The 24,605-nt window shown below is 38.8% G+C and overlaps 1 protein-coding gene across 16 annotated transcripts in view; it reads right to left on the bottom strand.

Annotated features, from left to right (window-relative positions):
* NFASC (neurofascin) overlaps nt 1-17,890 on the bottom strand; it is a 240,772-nt gene extending 222,882 nt beyond the window's left edge. For 4 of the 16 annotated variants that reach the window (XM_023501923.2, XM_023501926.2, XM_031937214.1 and 1 more), the window contains exon 1: nt 17,669-17,881. In XM_023501923.2, coding sequence (XP_023357691.2) covers nt 17,669-17,793 — 125 coding nt within the window. In that variant the 5' untranslated portion in view covers nt 17,794-17,881. Of the gene's footprint in view, nt 1-17,668 lie in introns of all 16 variants that reach the window. The other 12 variants (XM_003767634.4, XM_031937208.1, XM_031937212.1 and 9 more) reach the window with 7 other exon arrangements.
* Between the last annotated feature and the right edge of the window lie 6,715 nt (nt 17,891-24,605).

The following is a 24,605-nucleotide window of genomic DNA, read 5'->3' as shown; positions in this document are numbered from 1 at the left end:
TAGCTGAAAAATTCTCATTTTCTCTAAGGGTATGAAAAATTGAACAATATAATTATAACTGAGATATAGATAGATAGATAGATAGATAGATAATGTTGGAGTTAGCTCCCAAGACTTCAGATTTCAGTGTTTTTTCAACTATGCCTTACTATCTGAATAAATTGTGAGACTGTAAGCTTGGAAAAACCAAGAATTTAAGTCAGGAATCTTAGTGTGCATGTTTACATATACTAAGCTTCTCCCTAATGACTTCCTTCCAAGTTTTTCCTTCTTCCTCACAAACAAACAAACCTTAAAACTATCTCTTGAATCATCACAATAAAAATAATTATTTATTGTAACTTTATCATCTAGTCCAACACCCTCATTTTACAGATGAAGGAACTGCAAATTATCTACTTTTCCCCTAGTAATAGAATATCAGCGTCTGAATGCAGATCAAAGTATATTATTTTCACTTTTTTATTTTTGCATTTTTTTTCCTTTTGGTCTGTTTTTTCTTTCACCACATGACTAACATGGAAATATATTTTACATGTCTGCATATATATAATCTATATTAAATTGCTTACTGTTTTAGAGATGGGGAAGGTGAGGGAGGGAGAAAATTTGGAACAATTTTTTTTAAAGTAACGAATGTTAAAATCAGTCATTACATATAATTGAAAAAATAAAACATTATTTTAAAAAAGTAATAGAATATCAAAGATTTTCTATCACAATCCAAACCTGAACAGGTTCCCCTTCCACAGCATCCCTTTCAAGTGGTCATCTGGCCTCCACTTGAAGACTGTCAGAGCTGGAAGAATCTCACTACTTTTCAATACTTGAAGATGAATGACTTTAAAGATCATCTAGTCTAATACACTCATATTATAGATGAGAAAAATGAGGTCAAAAGATGTATAAAATAATCTTAAAAGAATTCTGATTGTTGATTTTTCCTCATAATGAGCTGAAATCTGCCTCTTCGCAATGTTTATTCTGACGTCTGGAGCTAAGCAAAACAAATCTTATCCATGAAAGCCCTTTCAGATACTTGAAGACAGCTCAAAATCTGCCTCCAAATCTCATTTGAAGGTGCTGACATATTTCCCTAACCCTCTGCCCTTAACGCTATACAAAGCTGGGGGGAAGTCTTTACATTGGGTCTGTTTCAGAACCCTGGACAGCAACCAAGCTCCCCTCTGGAGCCTTGAAAAGCTCCAACCCACCAACCTCCCAAATTCACCCACTAGTTTTGTTTTCAACTCCCAGGAGGGGCCTGTGCAGAGGTTTCCTAATCAACTTGACTTAATACCAAGGACTCTGATTTCAAAGGGAGGGCATATCCAGCAAGGGAAAAAACCTTGTTAATGGACAAAAAGAATGAAATCAATATTCCTAAAAACCATTTTTATACTGTGAAAGATAAAGTAATCTTCAGCTGAATTAAAAGAGGCACAGTGTCCTGGAATATGATGGAGATGAAAGCTTTACTGTATTCTATCCTGGTCTGATCATATTTGAAATATTATTTTCAACCCTATATTTTAAGAACACTGATAAATCAGAGGAGACCAACCAGGATGAAGGATCTTGAGTTCATTTGTATCAGCTGAGGATCAATTGAAGCAAATGAAGAAGAAAAAACAGGGGAAAAGAAATTTGGGGTGGGTACATGGAGCATGACAGCTAGTTTCAAGTATTTGAAGAGTTATTCAAAAGAGAGATCATACTTGTTCTGCTCAATTCCAAATGAGAAAACTAGAAGTGATAGGTATAGGCTACAAAGAAGAAAACTTAGTTTTGGTATAATGGAGGGTGGGAAATCACACAATATGCATCACAAAAAAATGGAATGGTCAAATTTATTACATGATAAGTAATAAATTCTCTTTCACTGGAATCCTTCAAGCAAAAACTAGTTTGATCTCTTGAAGAAGGCATTTTTCTTCAGGTATATATTAGACTAAAATGTCCACTAAAGTTCTTTGAAACCCTAAACTCTGTGATGTCATCATGCCTATTCTCAAACAAGTTACTAGCTCTCCACTCCATGTGCTTTATAAATGCTTATCAGTTGCCTTGTTTTCTGATGATACAAACTACTGCTCAAGTTAGGACAGTTCCCTTACTGTTCCCTAAATATGCCATACTGTTTTATTGCTTCAAGACTTCATTTATGTTCCCTCTATTTCAGATGTCTACCCCATCCAATTTAGTCTTCAAGATAATGCTTAAGGACCACTTTCTTCATGTAGTTTACTAACTTCCTCTTTTCCAACTTTCTTATGTTCATCCAAAGAATCTAGCACTTTTGGGCTACTTTATGATCCATAAGGTTCATATGTAGCAATCTGCCTCTGCTCAGGATAATGGCTTGCCTCCCCTTTCTAACACTCTGCTCTGCATTTTTTCTGGAAACTTGTATACTTTGTGAGTTTGTTCATTATTTGGTTCATCTGAGATGTCTTCAATTAATATCTAATACCCTACTGCCTGTGACATCAGAGATAGGAGATTAATCAGTTTCATGGAAGAGAAAGACTATCTCTTCCATGTAAAACCCAAATTCTTTGACAGCCTCATTCAGGTAAGCTGGTAGAAAGAAAACAGTGATTTTAGTATTCTACACCAACTAAAAGGAGTGATGGAAAATTTAACAGAATTGGGTCACTGAACCTAAGGTCATTCTCTCCAAAAGACCCCTCTTCTTTCCTTGATGGCTTCAAATTCAGGCCACTTAAGAGTCCAGAGGCTTTTCTGATTATAGTCTTACTTTCTTGGTCCCACTCCTGCCATGTTTCCCACCCCTCAGTGTTTTTATTTTATCCTCTTGTGTGAGTTAATACATACTATGAAATAGTTACAATTTATATAGTATCTTATTGATTCCAAAGCACTTTATAAATAAATATCATCACATTTTATCTTCACAACATTGCTGGGAAGGAGGTACTATTGTTATCCCATTTTATAGATAAGGAAACTGAAGTGACTAACACAAGGTCACACAGATAAATGTGAAGCTGGATTTGAAATCATATCTTCCTGACGCTAGGTCCAATAACCAATAACCTATCTACTTTACCACCTACTTCCTACAATTAAAACTTATTATTCTACTTTATTACATTATTGGTGGTCTGTCTTATAATTATATAAAGCTACTCTAAGTTCCATAATTGCTAATAAGGACTAGTATAATCTTAAGAGTATTCTTTGTCTATATTCCTTTGTTTAAAATAAATTATTTTCATATATATGCTGTTGGACGAGATTTGTTTCCATGCAGATACATTGTTATATGAGACCAATCCAGATGTAATCAGTAGAGGCACTTAGTGGTAGAAGCAGGGAAAAGCAGGAAAGGTCAGAGGGAAAAAGAGAAATAGGAGTGAACATCCAAAGGGTATTCATGTAGTGGTGATAATCTTAAGAAGAAAAAAAGAAACCCAGAGAGAGGGAGGGTAGAAAGTGGATGGGGCACTAAATCCTTAAGAGCTTCAAGATACCAGGATGGATCAAAACTAAAAAGAGGGGATAGAATGGTCCCCAGAGCTGATGTGGAGGTTGATATTAAACCCTGGATAGGGAATTATGTTTTCCAAAGTATTTTAGACAAAACTTTGTCTGTTTAATAATAGTTTTATGAGCATGAATCATTGTTTCAATCAGATTATAAGCTTCTCAAGGGCATGAATTTAATTTAACATTTCTTCTAGTCTCCTTCAGCATAGAATGTAGTGCTGAACACAGGAAGCATTAAAGAGCATTCAAACAAAGCAAGAAAGGAGTGATAGAACCAAAAAAGAATAGTGAAACATAGAAAGCAAAACAAGATGGAAATCAATCAATTAACAAGCATTTATTAAGTGCTTATTATGTGCCAAGCACTAAGATCCAAAGACAAAAGTAAAACCATTTCTACCCACAAAGGAACTTGAATTCTAACATGGAGGCCTTCTGCAGAAACTAGGAGCTTAGTATATTTGAATACAGAGCCTTCAGGTTTTTCTCTACATTCCTAGATATAAATATACAGTATGAAAGTGAACATATGTGTATACACACATAAAAGATAAATACAAGATAGATTTTGAAGAAAAGAAAATTTACTTAAACTGTTCATATCCAGCAATCCCACTAATGCTCAAAAAATGTGGGGCACAAAGTAAGCATTTAATAAACTCATTTTGGCTGTTAAGAAATATTCATAAAAGTATGTGTAATGGTATCAAAGAACTAGAAACAAATGGGTAGATATCAATTTGGGCAATGGCTAAAAAAATGATGGTGAATGTAACTGAATATTATTGTGCAGTAAAAAAAATTTTGCATATGAAGATTTAGGGGGAAAGGAGATCTGTGTGAACTGGTGCAAAGTAAAATAAGAACAAAAAGAACAATACACCAAGTATCCATAAGAATATAAATAAAAAGAATACAAAAATGAAACTGAACACCAAGTAGGAGAAAAACAGTAATGATCATTGAGAAGACATTAAAACATATTTGCCTCTTTTCAACAGAGAAGCAAGAGACTGCTAAGGAAGACTATTGAATGAGTATCATATATAGTCACCATATTTGATGTTGTTATATGTATGTCTGTATATGTAACTATTTTTCTTTGTTTCAAGGATTCAGTTATCCTTCAGAAAGAATAATATTTTGGGAAGCAACTACAGTGTAAAGCAAAAGTCATCAATAAAACTTAAGGAAAAAAAAGAAACCCAAAGAAAAAAGAAAGAAACTGATAGAAAGATGATGGAGAGAAAGAAGTCAAAATCAGACACATAAGCTCAGCCATAGGGCTCCAGATGAACGCCTGTCATAATTCCTCTCTCAAATTATGGGAGAATTTATCTTTACAATAGCAAATTCTCCCCCAGGTCTAAATACATAATTTTTCAAAAAGTTTAGATCACTGGAAAATCATACACTGCAGATGAGTATTCCCAGCTCTCTCTCTCTCTCTCTCTCTCTCTCTCTCTCTCTCTCTCTCTCTCTCTCTTTCTCTCTCTCTCTCTCTCTGTGTGTGTGTGTGTGTGTGTGTGTGTGTGGTGTGTGTGTGTGTATGTCTGTCTGTCTCTCATACTCACAGAAAGAGGAAAGAGACAGAGAGATAGAGACAAAGACACAGAGAGAGATACTGCCCCTTTACCTTTTAATGGACATAATCCAAGTTCACTCTTTAGCTAGTATACTTCGGGTTAGGAAAGCTATAGAATTAAAAACAGATTCACAGTCCATGACTGTACCAAATAATAAGAATCAGACTGTTCTCATAAGTCAGAATACTCTAAGGAAAAATATGCTTGAAATTTCAACCCAAATCTAGGTTCCCTGCCACAAATAAAATCTAAGCTAACACCAGCACCTGGACTTTCTATGTTTGGCCTCCTTGTACATTTACCCATCGATCTCATTTGTCTACACAGCATCACTATGAAGTACAAAAGAAGGGATAGAGATGATTCTTTCTCAAGTGAGGAAGTTGAGTTCTATAGTCTTTGACCTGATCATAGGACAAGTGAGGATGCATCTTGCATGGAACTCTATACATATAATAATCATATGTGCTTATTCTGACACCATAGCAACTAAATTACTGGACACAATGTCTTTACAGAATTTTTTTCTTCCACATTTAAGAGAAACAAAAAGTCTAAAATCTTCAGGGGAATAATAGAAGTAAAGCAATAATGAAAAAGACATAGCATTACCTGACCTCAAGGTATCTAATCAAGCAATGATCTTCAAAACTACTTGGTATGGATTTTAAAAATATAAAAGTAAATCAATGGAACAGACTGGATAAGAGAGATGGAGATGCAACTGATTTGATGCATTTGATAAACTCAAGTTCATAAGCTATTGGGGAAAGGGTTCCCTATTTGATTAAAAATGATGGGGAAAAATTCTGTCAATTTGGGGCAGAAATTAGGTTTAGACTAGTATTTCATACCAGGCACCACAACATAGTAGATATAGTGCTGGACTTGGAGCCAGAACATCCTGGGCTGAAATCTTGCTTCTGATACTTGTGCTTTTTATGTGATCCTAACTATGTCACTTAGGCTCTCTGATCCTCGGTGTCCACATCTATAAAGGAGGAGGGGATATTTTCTAGTTCAAAATAAAGTTTATGGAGCTATGATGAGAAATGAAGATGTTTTCTTATATATGTGTCATTGTCAATATGTAAAGGGTGATGGGAATGGAGGTTTTTAAGTTGGTCCAAGTCCTGACTATAACACAGGTTAACTGTATAGTCAGAGCCAAGTTATTTCAGTACTAAAAGTATCTCTCTAGGACTAAAAGTTGTGGAAAAATAGTTATTCTGCATTGTGTTGGAGTAGAGTGCTTCCATACCAGAAGTACCCTCAAGCCAATGAAATTAAAAGTCCAGACCTCCCCTAAATTATTATTATTTCTGTAAGTTAAAAATATTATTAGATGACTTCAAAGGTCCTGTTCTAGGTCTAAATTCTATGATCTTATAATAATTGTAACAGTAAAATATTTATAACAGTAATTACCTTTTGAAATCCCCAACTTCTGTTTCAGGTAAACTAAATGGAAAAAAAGTTGGAGCTCTACAGTGAAGACAAAAAGAAGGAGTAGTAGGAGAGGAAAAAATCAGAATCCCTTTTCTACCAGATATGGGTTAGTGGCAGAAGTGCAGTGATGAAAGAAGCTGCTTACCAGTAGCTCTGTAGTTTAGGTCTTATAAAAAGAAATTGAGTCAAAGAAAAAATGCTTCAAATGGAATATTATTGTGCCAGAAGAAGGAATTAATATGAAAAATAAAGAGAAATACTGAAAGATTGAAAGGGAAGTAAGGAAAAAACATACAGGGAAACATCAGACAATGCTGCAACAACACGCAGTGAAAACAATAAAATTGAACCTGAGGGCTATGAAATCGTGACTAAGATAAAATAAGTCACTACCTTTGTCTCTTTGCAGAGGTAAGGGTCTACAGGTATGGCATACTGAACGAAGATAAGATGCTGGACTTTGTTGATGTGCTTATTAGTGATGCTGAATTGTGTTTTTCTCTTTTCTTTTTATTCAAGGTGACAATGGATAAAAATGATATTGATTTTTTAAAAAGAATGTCCCTGTTAGTTCTACAACTAAGATGCATCTATGAAACCCTGTACCCTTCCTGCTTGGGGCCATTTCTAAACAAATTAATATATTTTTAAAAAATTTAATTGAGTTGAAACAAGGACCATGTTTGTTACTAGTCATGGACTGCCTCAGGACTTTCATTAATACACACTGAGCGAAAGAAAGGCATGAAAACTATTGACCCCAGATCTGGGAATTCCCACAGACTGTTCCAAGAAATTTAAGATTGAAGGAAACTGCAACCCTAGAGTCAAGACTTGGGTTCAAATCTAGCCTCAGATACTTGACATTTACTAGCTGTGTGATCTTTGGCAAGTCACTTAATTCGGATTCACACAGACACACAACTAAAGAAAACTAGCTAATGTTAGCAAGGAAGAGTGTTTGTACCATCAAATTAGGAACTCACCTTGGAGAAGGCTCTGAGGATTACTTTTTCTCATCTTGGCCATTTTAGCAACCACTAATGCCAAAAGCAAGATTCCTCTTTAGGAAACCAAAGATATGGAATTGGAAGGGGCATTGGATCCAACACACTCATCTTACAGATGTGGCCATTGAGACCCAGGGAAATTAAGTGTAGGGAGGTAGGATTAAAACCCCACATTTTCTTGCATCCAAGTCCAATGCTCCTGGCACCTTTCTTTGAAGATTACTGTGTACAGTACAGGAATTCAGAGTTATGGTTCTAGAGTCAAAGGACATAGGTTCAAGTTCTATCTCAGCCATTTACTCCCAATGCATCCTGGATGCATTGATCTTTCTCATCCTCAGTTTCTTCTTCTGCAAAATAAGATGGCTAGACTAGATAAATTCTGAACTCTAAATCTATGATCTTACAATGTTTCCTAAACTTGGTCTACACTAACTGACCTGGTCAATCAGTTGGTCAATAAGCATTTATTAAACACTTATTGTATATTAATTTTTGTACAAATTTGTGCCCTGGGGATACAAAGAAAGGCAAAAACAGACCCTCAAGGAATTCAAATTCTAACATCATGAAGACAACATGATATATTCAGAATACCTCCAGAGTAGATGCAAGGCAATCTTAGAGGCAATGTTGGGGATTGGCTGGGGGGTGGAGGGAGGAGATACAAAAAAAGCTTTACAATCCATCATTTCATTAATATCATTTCCCTTTACAAAAATATTTCCCTACCTCTTTCTTTATGGATGTCAAGTCCCACCTTCTACAAAAAGTCTCCCCCACCCACTTCAGATCACTTTCAGATCCTTTCTATTCCTTTTATTTCTATAGTAAAAGACCTTAGCTGAAAAAGGCCAAAATCTCCCACTGCATCTGGGGCCATCTCGTCATCCCAATCTGTATCTTACCACTAGATCCAGCCACAAGGCTTCAGAGAAGAAAGTGAGGTTGATGATTTTTCACTGCTCTCCCTCACTTAAATCCAATTCTGGCATCACTTCCCTGATGTCATGATCCCTCTTCGAGAATGAAAGGCAAGCAACATTACTGTCTATACCATTTTTGGGTACTTAAGTTTAATATTGCTTTATGTTACTATTTTCCCCCCACTGAAAATGACACTGTCATTCCTCCCCCAGCAGCTAGAACTCCATCCACAGTAGGTACTCAATAAATATTTGTTGGTGGTGGTAAGGATAAATGAAAACAAGTTTGCTTAGAAGGCCCACCATGGTCCTTCTTCTTTATCACCAGAGAGCTGGTCTGGGAATAAAACATAAAACAGAGGTGTAAGATCTAGAACATGAGGCTAGATGGGATCATGTACAAAATAGACACCAATCTGAAGGAAGATATTAAACCTCAGTTCAGCACAGGGCCAGGATCCTCTTTTCCCAGGAGACATATCAGCTAGCCCAGAAACTCTGGCAGCTTGGCCCTGATTTGGGGTTGAGGGAACTGGGGGAGAAAAAGGGAGGGTGCCTGTTTATCTCTTTAGCTCTGTTTATTGTGATCCTGGTAAGAGGTTCGGAGGACCTCCAAGCCCCTCTCTAATTAAATTCATTAGAACAGATTGGGGCTTTCTTTCCAAGATCTGGAAAAATCAACAACACAATTAGCATCATAATGATAAAAAGAGGGGCTGCCAGGGTGGCTGTGGGGAGGGGCGGATTCAGGGAGGGGCAGCGGAAGAGAAGTAAAAAGGAGCAGGTGAAGGAAGAGGAGACAGATGCTAAAGCAGCTGCTTCCTGGAGGAGGGGACTGGGGGAGGGAATGATGTCACCAGGACCCTTACTGTAATATCTCAGGGCACTTTTATCTTCTTTTTTTGAATGAAAGGGAAGAAAAGAGAAATAAGGATTATCATGGAATACAATGTGTAGGATGGAAGAGGGGATAGAAAATATTTTAAAATCATAGAACTATTTTACGTCAGAGGTTTCTAACTTTAGATCTAGGACAGGTTTCAAGAATTCCATAAACTGGGATGGGAAAACAAAAATACTACATCTTTATTTTCATTAACTTTTAACTGAAATTTAGCATTTCATTCGTTTTAAATTTTAAATAAATTTAAATTGAATTTTAAAATCAATCAAATTAAACCATTTAAAGCCATTAATCTGGCTTAATCAGACTGCCCAATGTCTCATAACATACTTGGGCTATGCTTTTTGGAAAGTATGATTTCCTCCCTCAGATCTCTGAGAAGTGACCACCCACTTGCTTGAAAATTTTCGATGACAAGGACATCATTACTTTTTTCATTGTACAGAAGGAAAGCCTGAAACTCATAAAGAGTCAGGAACTTTCCTAAAATCCATCAAACGTGGAAATGATTTAGTTAGAGATAGAATAAGAGTGTAGGCTCCAAGACCTAGAATGAAGTTCTTTCCCTGTATGCCATAGTGAATAGGAAAAATTGGGAGCAGGAAGATGGTGATAAGGAGTGAAACAGAATCATAAGTTAGACTACTTATTTTCAATAAGTCATAAAACCACCCCAATAAGTGGGAGACATGGCTAACCAATCACATTTTGGATGAAAAAAAAAACTTGGAGAGTTTGCTGACTTCAGATTTAGCATGAGCCAACAGTGTGGCTTGACTGAAAAGCAAACAAACAAACAAAAAAAGCAAACACAATATTGCGTTACATTACATGGAATGTAGTCTTTGGATCTAGGGAAGTGGTGGGTTGATCCCTCTGTTCTCTGTTCTCAGAACATTCAAAATACTGTGTATCATTATTAGGAGGGGTAACCTTCTAAACCTTTTATAAGGGTTTGAACCTTTCATGAAAGGGGAAATTAAGTCCAAAGGTGGGTAACTAGGATTGTGATGGATAGATCAAAATAAGAACTGAAGATGTTGAATTATACTAGAGGAAGACTTTTTGGGGTGAGGGAAAGAGTTAGTAGGATAAGAGCAATACTTTCAAATAGCCAAAGTGTTGTCATGTGCAAGATGAATTTTCTGTGTAGCTTGAGAGGAATTGAGACCAGATTTTTGGCTCAATATACAGAAACTCTAACAATGAGAATTCTCTAACAATTAAATAAGTTGCTTTATGTGGTAGTGATCTCCTTGTAACTGTTAATATTTGAAGAGATAGGGCTAGATGGCCATCCATCAGTGATATTGTAGAAAAGATACCTGCATTTGGTGTGAGATTGGACTAACTCCTAAGATCTCTTTCAAAGCTGAGATCCTATATTCAAGTTCTTTCTCACCTCTAGACCTAGCTTCAGAGTGTTTGCCTTTACTAGGAATGCCCTCCTCTCTATCTGTATAAATGCTACCCACCATCGTCCCACTCCTCCATGAAGCCTTCTTACAGTTCCTAAAACTTTAATACCCCTTGTAGGCAGTTCCTCCCAATTCAGCATTCCATTCTTTTCTGTTTTCTGTGGTCTCTTGTTTCAGAAAGGTCAAGGGCCTCCTTCATTTAGGTACCCTTCAGGAAAATGTTTCAATGCATCTTCCCCAAATAGATTATAACTCTTTATAAGGGATCAAGAGGACTAATTTTGTATCCCCACATGGAGGGACACTTAGAATTCACTCCATAATAAAAACAAGCATTTAAATAGCATGTTAAGGTTTGCAAAACACTTTAGATTTTCTCATTTTATCTTCATAATCCTGGGGGATATTTTCTATTATTTCTATTATTATCACCATTTCACAGATGAGGAAACTGAGGCTGAAAAAAGTTAAATGACTTGTGCAGGGTCACAGAGCTAATAAGTACCAGAGGCTGGATTTAAACTCATCGGACTCTAAATTCACTCTATTCAATCAGTATATATGCAAATTTTACATCCTAGCCAAAGTCAATTATTCTAATTCCCACATTCCTTTCCTATTCACAACTTTCCCCAGACCTAGAATGAACTCCCCCACCCCAATTCCCTCTATCTACTGAAGTCTTTCCATTCTGTCAAGGTCCATTTCAGTTAGTACTTCTTCCATGACACCTTCCCTAGATCCCCTTTTACTCACTACCAGGTGAAAGTATGCTCTTTCTTTACATTTCCCATAGTACTCTGTGTGGATTGCTCCTTTATCTTTCTATAGCACTTTCTACCAGTTATTCATATATTTATCTTATTTCCTTTTAGATTGTAAGGTCCTAAAGAGCTATATTTGTGTATCCCTGCCATCTAGAAAAATTGAATCCTACTAGACTTGACTAAAGGATATTGTACTGACTCCTTGCTTACTTAGCTAGTCTGACTCTTATACTTTTCCATTTCCCTATTCCTTCAAGCAGAGGCAGGACAGTGTAAGGAAGAGGGCTCTAAAATCCTATACTCTTTCACTCCAATACTTACTAGCTATATGAGTATGGGTAAGTCACCTTGCTGAGCTTCAGGCAACTCTCTAAGACCTTTACTAAGTAACAGATGTTCCTTCAAACATATAACCACAGAAAGAGCCAAGATCGGCTTAGAAGGCTCCCAACTAAAACTTGGCCAATGAATGCAGCCATGGAGAGGGACAAAGGAGCTAGTACTGTGCTTGCCCAAACACCAGGTTAATAAGCCTCTTACTTTTGCCTCTTTATGTGAACTTCTATCATTTGTTCATCTGTCAGAATTCTAACAGTTTCAATCAATCAATATTTATTAAGTGCCTACTATGTACCTCGAAATCATAATACTGAACCATGTATTCCAAGAGCAAATGACAGAGAGTTTGACATCAAATATCCCTGGCTTGGAGTACGTTTCTATCCACCTGGCCTAGGATCATAGCAGACTCCTACTGATAGCTTGGACTTAACTTCTCAAAGAATTATATGAACCATACAGAGAGATGAAATGAGATGGGATGAGGCGAAATGTCTCCTGGGTTGTTCTCCCAACTCAGTTAGGATAGCTGAGAGCCAGGCACTTAGTCCAAGTCTTAACCAGATAAAAAGAGTGAAAGTTACCTATGGCCAACTTTCTAATAATCCATGTTCTTCCCTTTCCAAATGAACCTTGTTCTTCAATTAGGTTTTCTCTGATTACTCCCACTTAACTATGACTATTATTATTAAACTACATCCTCTAAACATTTATATTGAGAACCAGTTCTACGTTAATGCTCCATTATATTGTCTAGAACTGTAGGCAGTGGAAAAAGTCAGAAGATATAGATTCAAATCTCAACTCTCTCAGCTTTGCCACTTACTTCCTATGTGATCTTGCACCAGTCATTGACCTCTCTGGACCTATGTTTCCTTATGTGTAAAATGAAAAAGCTGAGATAAGAGACTTCTCAGATCCATTTTATCTCTAAACTGATAACGCTTTGTCTCCTGTTTCTTCCTATTCTTCCTCTTTTCTTCAGGAGCTCTGTGAAAAAAAGGAATGGTCTTCTCAACCAGACTAGAAGCTTCTTGAGCATGGAAACTGTCTCTCCTTCCTTGAACTCTGTTACAACCAGGATAGGTCTGTGATCATAATAAGAAATTCAGAACAGAAAAATGACTGACTGATCCTATAGGCTACTAAAGGGAGAAGGAGGGAGTTAAAGAGGAAATGTGGACCCCTCTGGAGGAAGGTACTGAAATTGCGAAATTTTGTCCTAAAAACCTGCTGCTTCAGGAGGTAGCAGATACTGATGTCCAGAACTGATATATCTAAGAAACTAAGATAGTGCCTGAAAATGACTACAAGAAGCAGCTGCACTATCCCAATAGTAGAAAACCCTGCCAGGAAATGCATCCTGGGTTTATGTGTGCTCCCTCAGACAAGGGAGCACATATAATTTACCAATGAAACCTCTGCTCCATCAACCACTGAATGCCTAACCCAAGAGTAGGCCAAGTCCAGGGGTCTGGTAGCAGCTCAAATTTAACCTGATCACTGCACACACCTCCAACCCACATTTCCAGACAACATCAACCTAAGAGGGAGGTAGAAACATTGATTTAATACCAGAATCTAAGAGGGAGGTGGAAGCATTGATTTAATACCAGAACCTAAGAGGGAGGTGGAAGCATTGATTTACTGGCATCATAAGTTCCAGTGCCCAACAACGCCTTCAGCTATTCTGTCTAAAGCAAAGGAATCCCAGGAAACTGCTGAATGCAGCTAACAAGATTAAAATGTAATTGGGAAATGTTTAACAAAATAAATAAAAAATAAAATACAGCATAGGTAGTGTTAATTTGTCTCACAGGGATATGTTTTTTTATTTCAGCTTGCCCCTACTGCCTAAAGGTAGGGAATAAACAATGAATCTGTACCTCCCTCCCCCAACAGAATGGGATTTGGCTAACTCACCCATTCTTTATTTTCTAAGCATCTTTTTATTCCAAAGGACAGAGTTCTCTGCTTCCCACCCATCTCTTTCATGTTACTCAAAGTTACAAACTATAGGAACTCCAATTCTAAGACAGAAGCTATATACTCCATATGTCAGCAAAACTTCAAGCTAAACTCAGTGCAGCCCAGCCCCGCAAAAATAAACTAATTCGTGAAGCTGACAAAACAAGGTCCTCTTTCTGTGTTCTGACTTTTCAGTGGGTTTGAAGAGCAGTCTCTGAGCACTAAAGGAGATGGGTCAATGACATAAGTAAGGTAGCTGGGACTCAGGACAGATGATGACAGGTTACACAATAAAATTTCAATTAAATGGAACTGAAATATTTAATCATTTCACCATCAGAATCATGACAATGAACCAGACCAAGTAAGCAAGCCATTTAACCACTCTATAGGATTTGGTTTCCTTGTAAGTAAAATTAGAGGGCTAAAACAAATGATCTGACAATTGTTTAGGTCCTTGGATTGTTGACCTCATTATCTCCCCCAGCTAGCCATTCTGTTTTTGGATAGCTCAGATGGTTAGTAAACTTTTTTGCCAAATCGAGTGGGAATTCTTCATGATTTGTAAGCTACAAAAACTTTCAGTTTCTAAGAGGAAACTGAGCCACTTGTTGGAGACACTATCAAAGAAATTCATGCTTTGATTCTTTGCTAGACTAAATAAATTTAAAGATCTCTGCCAGTTTTGACATTCTGCATTCAGGAAAATTCCTCATTTCTCTACCTATACAAAGCAGGAGGCAGTCAGCCCTCCCTGCTCCTCTACCAGACATAAAGGGAGACTTCCTAAGTTTGAGGAGTTCAGCTATTTCATTCTAACACAGGTGAGCTGTACATAGAGAGTTATGAGTTTGCAGTTTGCTCTCATAGGGCCCAGGACTTAAAACTGGGAGAAAACTGAGAGGCCATTTAATTAAACTCCCTCATGCTACAAATATGGGAATAAGGACTCAGCAAAGTTAAGTGTCACCTCAAAGGTCATCCTAACTCCTCCATTTATAGCCCTAGAATTGTTCAAAAATCTGTTCAAAAGAGGGCAAGCCTAGTTTTTAAGGCCTAGGATTAAAGTCAGGTCCTTTCTCTTTCTCTCCCCTCTTCCCCCAACACCGACCACTAGTTCTATCCAAAAGGGGTGGGAGTAGAAGGGAGGTTAAGAGGCCAGAAGACTTATCCTAAAGAGGGATGCTGGGGAGATCAAAACAAAAGGACATATGAGTCAGACTTCTCATCACCTCTAAAACTCCCTTGGATTCCCTGCCTGTGTCCCCATAGAGGCCTTCTATATCATCAGTTGGTCCCTTGACTTTTGTGGGTCTGGAGCTTTGTAATTAAAGCAAACAATTCAACTCTTTTGAGTGTCTGACCACCATCATCCCAAGACCTCAAAATTCCAAATCTTGGTCTCCTCTAAGGCCTTGTTGATACTTCCCCCCCTCCCCTAATATAGTTATCTAGGACGACAAGAATAGGTAAAACATATTTTCTATGTATAAGAAAGACAAGAGGGGATGAAGAAGAGACAATTGTGGTCATTTCTTCCATAGTGAAAGGTTGGGGTCTTTCCCCCTCCCTTCAGTCTCTCTCTCTCTCTCTCTCTCTCTCTCTCTCTCTCTCTCTCTCTCACACACACACACACACACACACACACACACACACACTGTACTTCCTGGGGAGGCTGTAAAATCTTGGAGCTGATCTTGTCCAGAGTATGGGGATAGTATACAGCAAGAAACTGCATATGATTAAAGTCCAAATGATTCAGCACTCTGTCTACTCCCAGCCCTGAGGACCATACAAAGCATCATGGTTCTATTTGGAGTTGGGGAAACAATCCTGTTCCAAAAAACCCTAAATATACCAAACCAATCGTGAAACCTTTATACCATCATTTCCAGGTCAGGACTCAGAACAAGAACTTGGTATAATCTACAAAGTCATTATGGTCTGCCTTGCCTCCCAACACATTTATATATATATTCAACTTTATCCCACCACAAAGTCCAACCAGGAAACATAACAGCCTTCTAAGGCAACCAAAGCAGCTGGCATAGAGAGCCTGGAGGCAGGGAAGAAACAGCAGGGAAGCATATTCCACATCCTATACCTCAATGGAAGGCACAAGGTATTAGGAAGGAAGTTATAGCCAAAAGCTCTAACAAAACAAACTCAGTCTTCCTCAGTCCAGGCCCAAGGATGAGGAAAAAGAAGGAAGAGAAACTTTAAGGGAGGGATGGAGCAATAGGATAAGAAAATTAAGTGGCCGCAATCTGCTTTTGAAGAGAGTGCTGGAGAGAATGGATGAAAATGGTTGGAATCAGCTGAGAGAGTTGAGAGGGTTTTCACTGGGACAGAATAACATAGATAAGAGAGAGATGGATTAGCAAGGGTAATAGGTAGTAGACTGGAATAGAGTATAGAAAGAAATGGGAGAGGGATGTCATAAAGAGTGAGGTCAAAGTGGGAGAGGGACAGGACTGTTAAAGGCAGGTCATGGAGAGATATGAGTGAGAAGGCTAGAAGGTGACAGATAGGGCAAGAGGTGAGGCTGGTATCATTGGGGAATAAGGTTTAAGAAATGTTTGAGAGGTAAATAGAGGGAAGATTATGGACTAGAACCTGAGAGGTGAGGTAGCAGGAGAGAAATAAGAAATAGAAGAAGTAATAAAGAAATATATAGAAAAGGATAGGGCAAAAGAAGGGGGTGAGAAGGTGAAGAGCAATGAGTAGAATCAGAAAAAAACAGTGGAATCATAGAGGGAGGATTGTGGATTGGAAACTGAAATTGAAGGTAGACAGGAGAGATAAGAAATAGAAGTAGTAATAAAGAAATATATGGAGAAGGGTAGGGTTAAAGAAGGAGATGGGAAGGTAAAGAGAACAGAGTGGAATCATAGAGAACAGTGGAATCACAGAGGGAGGATTGTGGGTTGGGACCTGAGATAGAGACAAGGAATAGAAGTAGTAATAAAGAAATGTATAGAGAAGGATAAGGCAAAAGAAGGAGATGGGAAGGTGAAGAGAACAGAGTGGAATCATACGGAACCGTAGAATCATAGAGGGAGGAGTGTGGATTAGAACCTGAGATAGGAGGTAGAGAGGAGAGAGATAAGGAATATTAGTAGTAATAAAAAAAAGAGAGGAGGATAGGGCAAAAGAAGGGGGTGGGAAGGTGAAGAGAACAGTGGAATCATAGAGGGAGGAGTGTGGATTAGGACCTGAGACAGGAGATAGAGAGGAGAGAGATAAGGAACAGAAGTAGTAATAAAAAAGAGAAGAGGATAGGGCAAAAGAAGGGGGTGGGAAGGTGAAGAGAACAGAGTGGAATCAGAGAGAACAGTGGAATCAAAATGGGAAGAAGGATAGGAAGGGTGATGGAGATCCAGATAGGAGGGGGATGGGGGGATGGATAGGGAGGAGTATAAGAAGGGGGATGGGGAGGAGAGAAAGAGGGATGGGAGATGGATAGGAAGGAGGATGGAAAGACGAATAAGAAGGGGGATGGGGAGACAGCTAGGAAGGGGGATGGGGAGATTATAGGAAGGGGATGAGGAGACAAGATAGGAAGGGGGATGGAAACAGTATAGATGATGGTGAAGAAGGCAGACTTCATAGGGGACGGAAGGATGGGGAAGTGGTCATGTGGGAAGCGCAGACTAGTCAGGCTGACGGAGAGGTGGACGACAGCGGGATGGAGGAGGAAGGATGATGGGGAAGAGCTTGGAGGTGGGCTGTCTCTGTCCAGCATTCCATCCCGGACTCCCGCCCCTCCAGGGCCCGAGCTCCCTTACCTCTCCACGTCCAGGGCTTCACGCTCCGGCTCCAGTTCAGGTCCAGGAGCGGTCAGGGTCCTCGGTTGCCGGGGCCACCGCTTGTCCCCTTCTACGCCTGCAGCGCCTCTCGCCGCCAGCCGCATTAGGGCAGAGACCAGCCCGTGCGCGTCCCCGGAGCCCGGCTGGCGCGCTCCCGACAGCCTGCGTGCGCGCCCCCTCCCCCTCCCTCGTCTCTTTCCTTCCGTCTCCTCCTGGGGCACGCGCTGAAGCGGGACCGACGGAGCCGGAGCGCGCGCACCTCCCGGGGAGGGTAAGGATGCTCCAGGCCTGGCCCTGGCTCTGGCCCCGCCCCTGCCACCTGGGCTACGGCCCTGCCCCCAGCCCAATGGCGGCTCCGGCAGCACGGAGACCCTTGCAAAGCCTGCCCTCCTCCTCTGGACCCCACGGAGCTGCTGTGAATAGAGGCTTAGGGTCACCAGCTGTCCGCCTCTCCCGCCCAGACGGAGCAGGAGGAAATGGACCAGGGTTACGGGAGGAGCTATTTAGAGCAGACCCAAGCAAGAACTGCTCCAGGAAAACCCTGTGAAAACGGTGGAAATCTTTTTTGAAAATTCATTCTCTCATTAACAAGTATTTATGAAACACCTACTATGTATATATCGTGCACTTTGCTGAGAGGGAGGGAGCCAGATATAAAGATGCATAAGCGTAAAGGAGAGATTTTTAAAAATGTAAACAGGTACAAAACAAATTAGAATATGTCAGCTGTATATCTGGAATTAAAAATGGACATGTGAATGGATGGAAGAACACCTTATGCACACACATATATGCCATCAGAGTTTTTGTTTTGTTTTCAGTTGTTTTCTATCATGTCCAACTCTTTGTGACCCCTTTAGGTTTGGGGGGAGCAGAGATACTGGAATGGTTTTCCATTTCCTTCTCCAGTTCATTTTATATATGAGGGACTGAGACAAACAGGGTTAAGTGATTCAGAGTCACACAGCTAATAAGTGTCTGAGGCTGGATTTGAACTCGGGAAGATAAAAGGTGTCACCAACTAGCATCATGCCTGGTGATCCAGGCTTCTCCACAGCTGTGCCATTAACACTCTGATGTCTCAGCCAAAAGCTTTCCCATCAAATGAGGGCCCAGTGATGGACTGTCATCTGAAGACAAAGGTCCATGATTCAAATTCTGGCTCTTCTTGTATTCCCCCTCCAAAAACAAACATAAGAACACCAGCCTGCAGATAATTCCCCTTTCCCCCACCTTGGCCAGTGAGGGATAATGACTCAGTTCAGAACTATCTGCCTTGATCTACGTGGGAATCAATACAGCATAATGCTTACTAGGCGCTGGACAAGATTCTCAAGACCCTGGCCCTGAGGTCTGATGGAATGGGAAGCCTACTCTGAAGAGCAGGAAAAGGGAGAGGAGGGGAGAGGACGTGGTTTTAGGCTGAAAAGAGTGACAAGCAGGAAACTGCAGTGCGGGAAGGAGCTTTAGAGATCATTTAGTCCAATCCCACGATGTGTGGGGAAGCTAAAGCTCACAGAGATCAAGTTAGTTTCCTAAGGTTCTACAGTTTTTATGTTGTGGTTGTTGTTGTTTTTTCCTGAGGCAATTGAGGTTAAGTGATTTACCCAGGGTGGCACAGCTAGGAAGTGTTAATTTGTCTAAGATCAGATTTGAACTCATGTTCTCCTGACTTCAGGACTCTATCTACTGCTCCACCTAGCTGCCCCTGATTCCACAATTTTTAAATGGTAGAATTCAAATTTAAATTTTCTAATTCCAGTCAAACGTGCCTAAGTAGTAGTAATTAGATGAGATCAAGGAGTAGAATTGCAAATAATCTATTTTGAAAGTTAGAAGGGATCTGAAAGATAATTAGCTCTGAATCAGAGGTTTCCAGTTTAAATGCCTTTTCTGATTCTTACTACTTATGTAGCCTCCTTCATTTATACCCGACTCTCAGTCTGATTGCCTCCTTACCCAGGATATGGCCATCCTGGAAATAACTCTGTCCTAAGGTGGGCTGGTGACTTCTTGACTGGTAAAGTCAGTAATTTCCTCCTGATTCCTCCCATGTTTGCCTTTTTAGGAAGGACCCCAGCCATACTACCTCTTGCTCATCTCTGGATTCTGCCCTCTTTGGAGTCCTCCTCTTCTTGTTCTGATGTGTGGTACTCCCACCTTTCTAGCTTCCTTTTAGTGTTATTTCCCGCCCCCCTTTAGAATGTAAGCTCCTTGAAGGTAGGATCTACCTTGTTTGTATTTGTATCACCAGCACTTAACATGCTGTCTGGCACAGAGTAAGTGTTTAATAAAAATTCTTCCTTTATCTTTCTAAATAAATAAATATATTTCTTTCTAAATCTTTATCTCTATTGTTTTAGTTTTCTATCTTTCTATGTCTTTATCTATCTAACTTTGGCCTCAGTTTCCTCATCTGTAAAATGGATATGTTCACTTAAACGTATTCTGATATCCCGTATAGATCTGTGACCCTTAAACTACATCTTGTTCAGTCCTTTCATTTGACAGCTGATGAAATCGAGTTCCAAGGTGAAATAACTTGCTCAAGGTCAAGTTATTGGCAAGCACACAGAATTGGGAATTGGGAGACCTGGGTTCAAATCCCAATTCTGCTGTGAACTACTTTTGTGACTTTGAACAAATCACTTCACTTTGTGGTCTTCAGTTTCCTTATGTGTTGCCGAAAAGGCACCTATCAAATGACGTCTTCATATAGGAACATATCACCGCTTTCTTTTTTTTTCCTATCTTTCATTCAGTTGATGATTCTGCTTAATCCCTTTCTTCTGAGTATGGAGTTCAAGCACTTCTCAAATTTTTCCTTATATTATAAAGTCCATTTGTTTAGTTTCAAAGACTCAATGAAGTCTTTGGTGGGCATCAAAGAAATACTATCTTGTATATCTCGGTATATGTGCAGCCAATGATAGGCATAGCACTTTGTACAGCAAATAATATTTATTGGATGATGCTGTATTTGGGTCCTCTGTCCTCTTTATACTTCTTATCAGTTCTGATAGGGGATGAGGTTGAATGTAAGGATTAAATAGATTGATCCTTCTCCAGTCTGGTCACCGATAATTTTTGCCTAGGGCACATGGAAGGAATGAAGGTGGGAACTGTGTCATTTTATTTTCTCTTTAACTCTATTGCTGATCTAAATGCTTGGCACATAGTGGGCACTTAACAAATGTTTTTTGAATGCTAAATGAATGGAATGATGGCTGGCAGAAGAGCAAAGAATGAATTCATGTTTCTCTAAATGAGGTCTCAGTTCTAGAGATGGAATACCTGTGCTCAAAGTGGATCTTTAATGCTTAGCCATGTGACTGTGATTTAATGTCTATGAGACTCATTTTCTTCAGCTGTAAGTTAAGAGGATGAATTAGAAGACATTTCAGATCTAAATCTTGAAATTCTGAGAAGAGAATACACCCAGACAACAGAACTAAAATACCTAAATCGAACTGCCCCCTATCTGTTAAGAAAAGGAAAGAGATGTGAGAGAGAGAGAGAGAGAGAGAGAGAGAGAGAGAGAGAGAGAGAGAGAGAGAGAGAGAGAGAGAAAGAGAGAGAGAGAGAGACAGAATCAGACAGAGACAGAGAGACAGAGAAAGGAGGAGGGGGAAAAAGGAGAGAGAGAGGGAGGGGGGAGAGAGAGGAAGGGAGGGAAGGAAGAGAGAGGGAAGAGAAGGAAGGGTTTAGAAAGGGAAAGAAGGGGAGAGAAAGAGAGGGAGGAGGGAGGAGAAGGAGAGGGGGAGAGAGGGAGAGGGAGAATGAGAGGAAGAAGGAGAGGGAGAGGGAGAGATAGAAGGAGAAGAGAGGGAGAGAGATCCTCTTCTGCCACTGTGTATATGGGAGGTGGGGGGGGGAGGGTCAATAATGATAAGGATATGTATAATTCCGATTTAGACCATATGGAGATTTTTAAGATATAAAAAAAATTTCCCAGTGTCCTTTTGGAAGTTCCCAGGACTAATTCTGAGAAAGGACAAAGTTCATAAGGAAGTGTGCCAAAACAACATGTTCCTCCAAATTCCAGTCAAGGCAATTAGGCTCCTAAGAGAGCTCCAGGAATCCAAGGGGAAGAAGCTGCTAGAGACTGAGATTTTAACTAAGGCCATTCAAAGAAAGCTAGAAGCTAAGGTTTTGATTACCAGATACTGATCATAGAAGTTACTTATATATTTGTCATATTCTCCACATCAGACTATATATTCCTTGAAAACAGGGGTCATATTTTGTTTAGTCTTACATTACTCAGTGAGGTAAGGAGTTGTCTTTTGTGAACTTGAGGGGTGACCTTTATGTTCAAAGAAGGAAAGAAGAAAGGAAAGAAGGAAAGAAGGAAGGAAAGGAGGAAGGAAGGAAGGAAGGAAGGAAGGAAGGAAGGAAGGAAGGAAGGAAGGAAGGAAATTTAAAAGAATGCTTCCAATAATCTTTCCAAAGTGGGAATGGAGGTACAAAGACCCGATTTCTTTTCAGTGTTTGATGTCTCTTGCTTTGCAGAAATTTTGGATTTTTCTCTGGGTCAAAGACGGTTTTTCTCTCAACAATTTCAATAAGACCATGCAATATACTTAATCAGTAAGAGTTAAGAGGAATCTACTTTCCTGTCCAAACAAGCTGAACAGTTTATTTGTTTACTACTAAATAATTGACTGAGTGGGTGGGTGGCTCAATGTGTTCTCCAATTGACCAAATTATGAAATAGTTGTTCTAGTTTCCTTAACCAATTTAACAATTTTATGTCTCCCCACTGGAATGTAAACTCTTTAAGGTCAGGGACCATTTCATTCTTCTCTGTGTCTCCAGTGCCTGGTCTGCAATAGATGCTTAAGAAGTGCTTACTGATTAATTGAATAAAACTGATAAAAGTAGCTATGCAACTGACTACTTATAGTTAGCTGTAATATCAAATATTCAGATTGAAGAATTAGTGTCAATAATTTCTAAATTTGTATTTCCTTTTTTCAACTTAGTGGTGTGGTGTTAATGGGGTAGTCATAGAATCACAAGATAATGAATTTAGAAATGAATGAAATCATAAAGGCTATCTAATAACAACAATTAAAACAACAGTTCAAATTGTTATATATATAACACCTACTATATACTATACTAAGCACTTTCTATTAGGATCTCATTAGATATTCACAGCAACCCTACAAAGTACTTGGTATTATTATCCCCACAAATGAGGAAACTGAGGCAAACTTAGGTTAAGTGACTTACCCAGGCTCATATAGCTCATAAATGTTTGACACTGAATTTGAACTCAAATCTTTCTTACTCCAAGGCCAGCATTCTAAATACTATGGCAGTGATCTGTAGCTAGTTCACCCACTACATTTTTCAGATGAGGAAACTGAGATCCACAGTTTTAGAGAGATAAGGTGAATTACCTCAGGTCACACAAGAGGTCTTGGGTTGAACCCAGATTTTCTGATTTCAAATCCATTACTCTTTCCACCATACTCTGTTATGCACTTAATGTGGTTAGTGAATAATTTATGTAATACCATGGGAAGAGCTTGGGATCATTAAAAGAAATGGGCAATTTCTCAAAGGAAATCTAACTTACTCCTGTCCTTCTATTCAGTTCGGGACTAAGTGCTTTGTCCATTTGCAATGTCTACCCAAAATGCATGTTTTGATGGACCAACTCCATCAATTGCCCTTACAACTACATATTATTATATGGATAATTGACTTTCTTCAATCATTTTGTCATCCCAAATTTATGTCCCTTATGATGAAATACAGGCAGGTAGTTGGTGCATTATTGTCTAGAACTTGGAGTTATGAAGATTTGAGTTCAGATCCTGACTCAGATACTTCCCACTTGTGTGACCTTGAGCAAATTATGTCCCCCCTCTCAATCTCAACTTCATTATCTACAAAATGAAGGACTGATGGACTAGATCACTTTAATCGTATGTGATAGTATGGCCTTTCAGATTTGTATGTAATGACTGTCTGAGAAAAACTGGAGAACTTAGAAAAAATAAGTTTTTGCCTAAAAAAAGGGAACCAATGATCAGACTTGCCCCCCCAAGAGATCTGAGCAAATGACTTTCTGAGGTAGCAATGGCACCCTGAGACAGATGAGATTGCTGTTCAGGTTGATGCACCTGACAAGAGAAACCAGAATGAAAACAGAATCCTCTCCCTTTAAAATAAACATATTCTTTCTTTTGAGGAAATCGAGGATGTTGACTTCTCTCAATATTATTCATGTTCAAGAATATGTCTGCAGCCTACCTACCTCCTACAAAAGACCTTCTTTGTTCCTTCCTGTTGTTACTATTATCACTTTCTGTCCCATGAAATCACTTTGTATTTTCTTTTTTTGATTTTTTTCATATTTTTTCCTAAAATGCAGATTTTTTTCTTCCCCCAATTTTATTTTATTTGAAGAAAGAGAATGAGAAAAAAGAAAAAAACAGAAAAGCAATACAAAACAAAATGAAACAAAAGAAAAGAGAACATTATCATGTGCCCAACAGAACATCAGGGAGTATTCAAAATATATAACAACAAATAACAATTTAAGAAATTATATATATTAGCAAGAAGAAATTATATTCACGAATATGTGTCTTTTCTTTACTTCCTTGTAAATTGTTCTTTTGTTCTCTGCTGCTTTTTACTTTATTCTTTTCTCCCCTTTTCATCTCCCCCAACACCCCCAAAAAAGTTATAGTTAAGAAAAGGTATATATATATATATATATATATATATATATACATACATACACACACACACACACACGCACAAATATATATATATATACATACACATATACATAGCCACACACATATCTCCCTTTAATCCCCCTACCACTCCCAATCAAACTATAGTTAAGAAAAGACATATTTATGTATACATATGTAGATACATACTGACATAC

The sequence above is a fragment of the Sarcophilus harrisii genome, chromosome 4 (assembly GCF_902635505.1).
Source record: "Sarcophilus harrisii chromosome 4, mSarHar1.11, whole genome shotgun sequence".
Taxonomy (NCBI): domain Eukaryota; kingdom Metazoa; phylum Chordata; class Mammalia; order Dasyuromorphia; family Dasyuridae; genus Sarcophilus; species Sarcophilus harrisii.
Note: the sequence above shows the minus strand (reverse complement) of the source record. Positions and strands in the feature narration are given on the sequence as shown.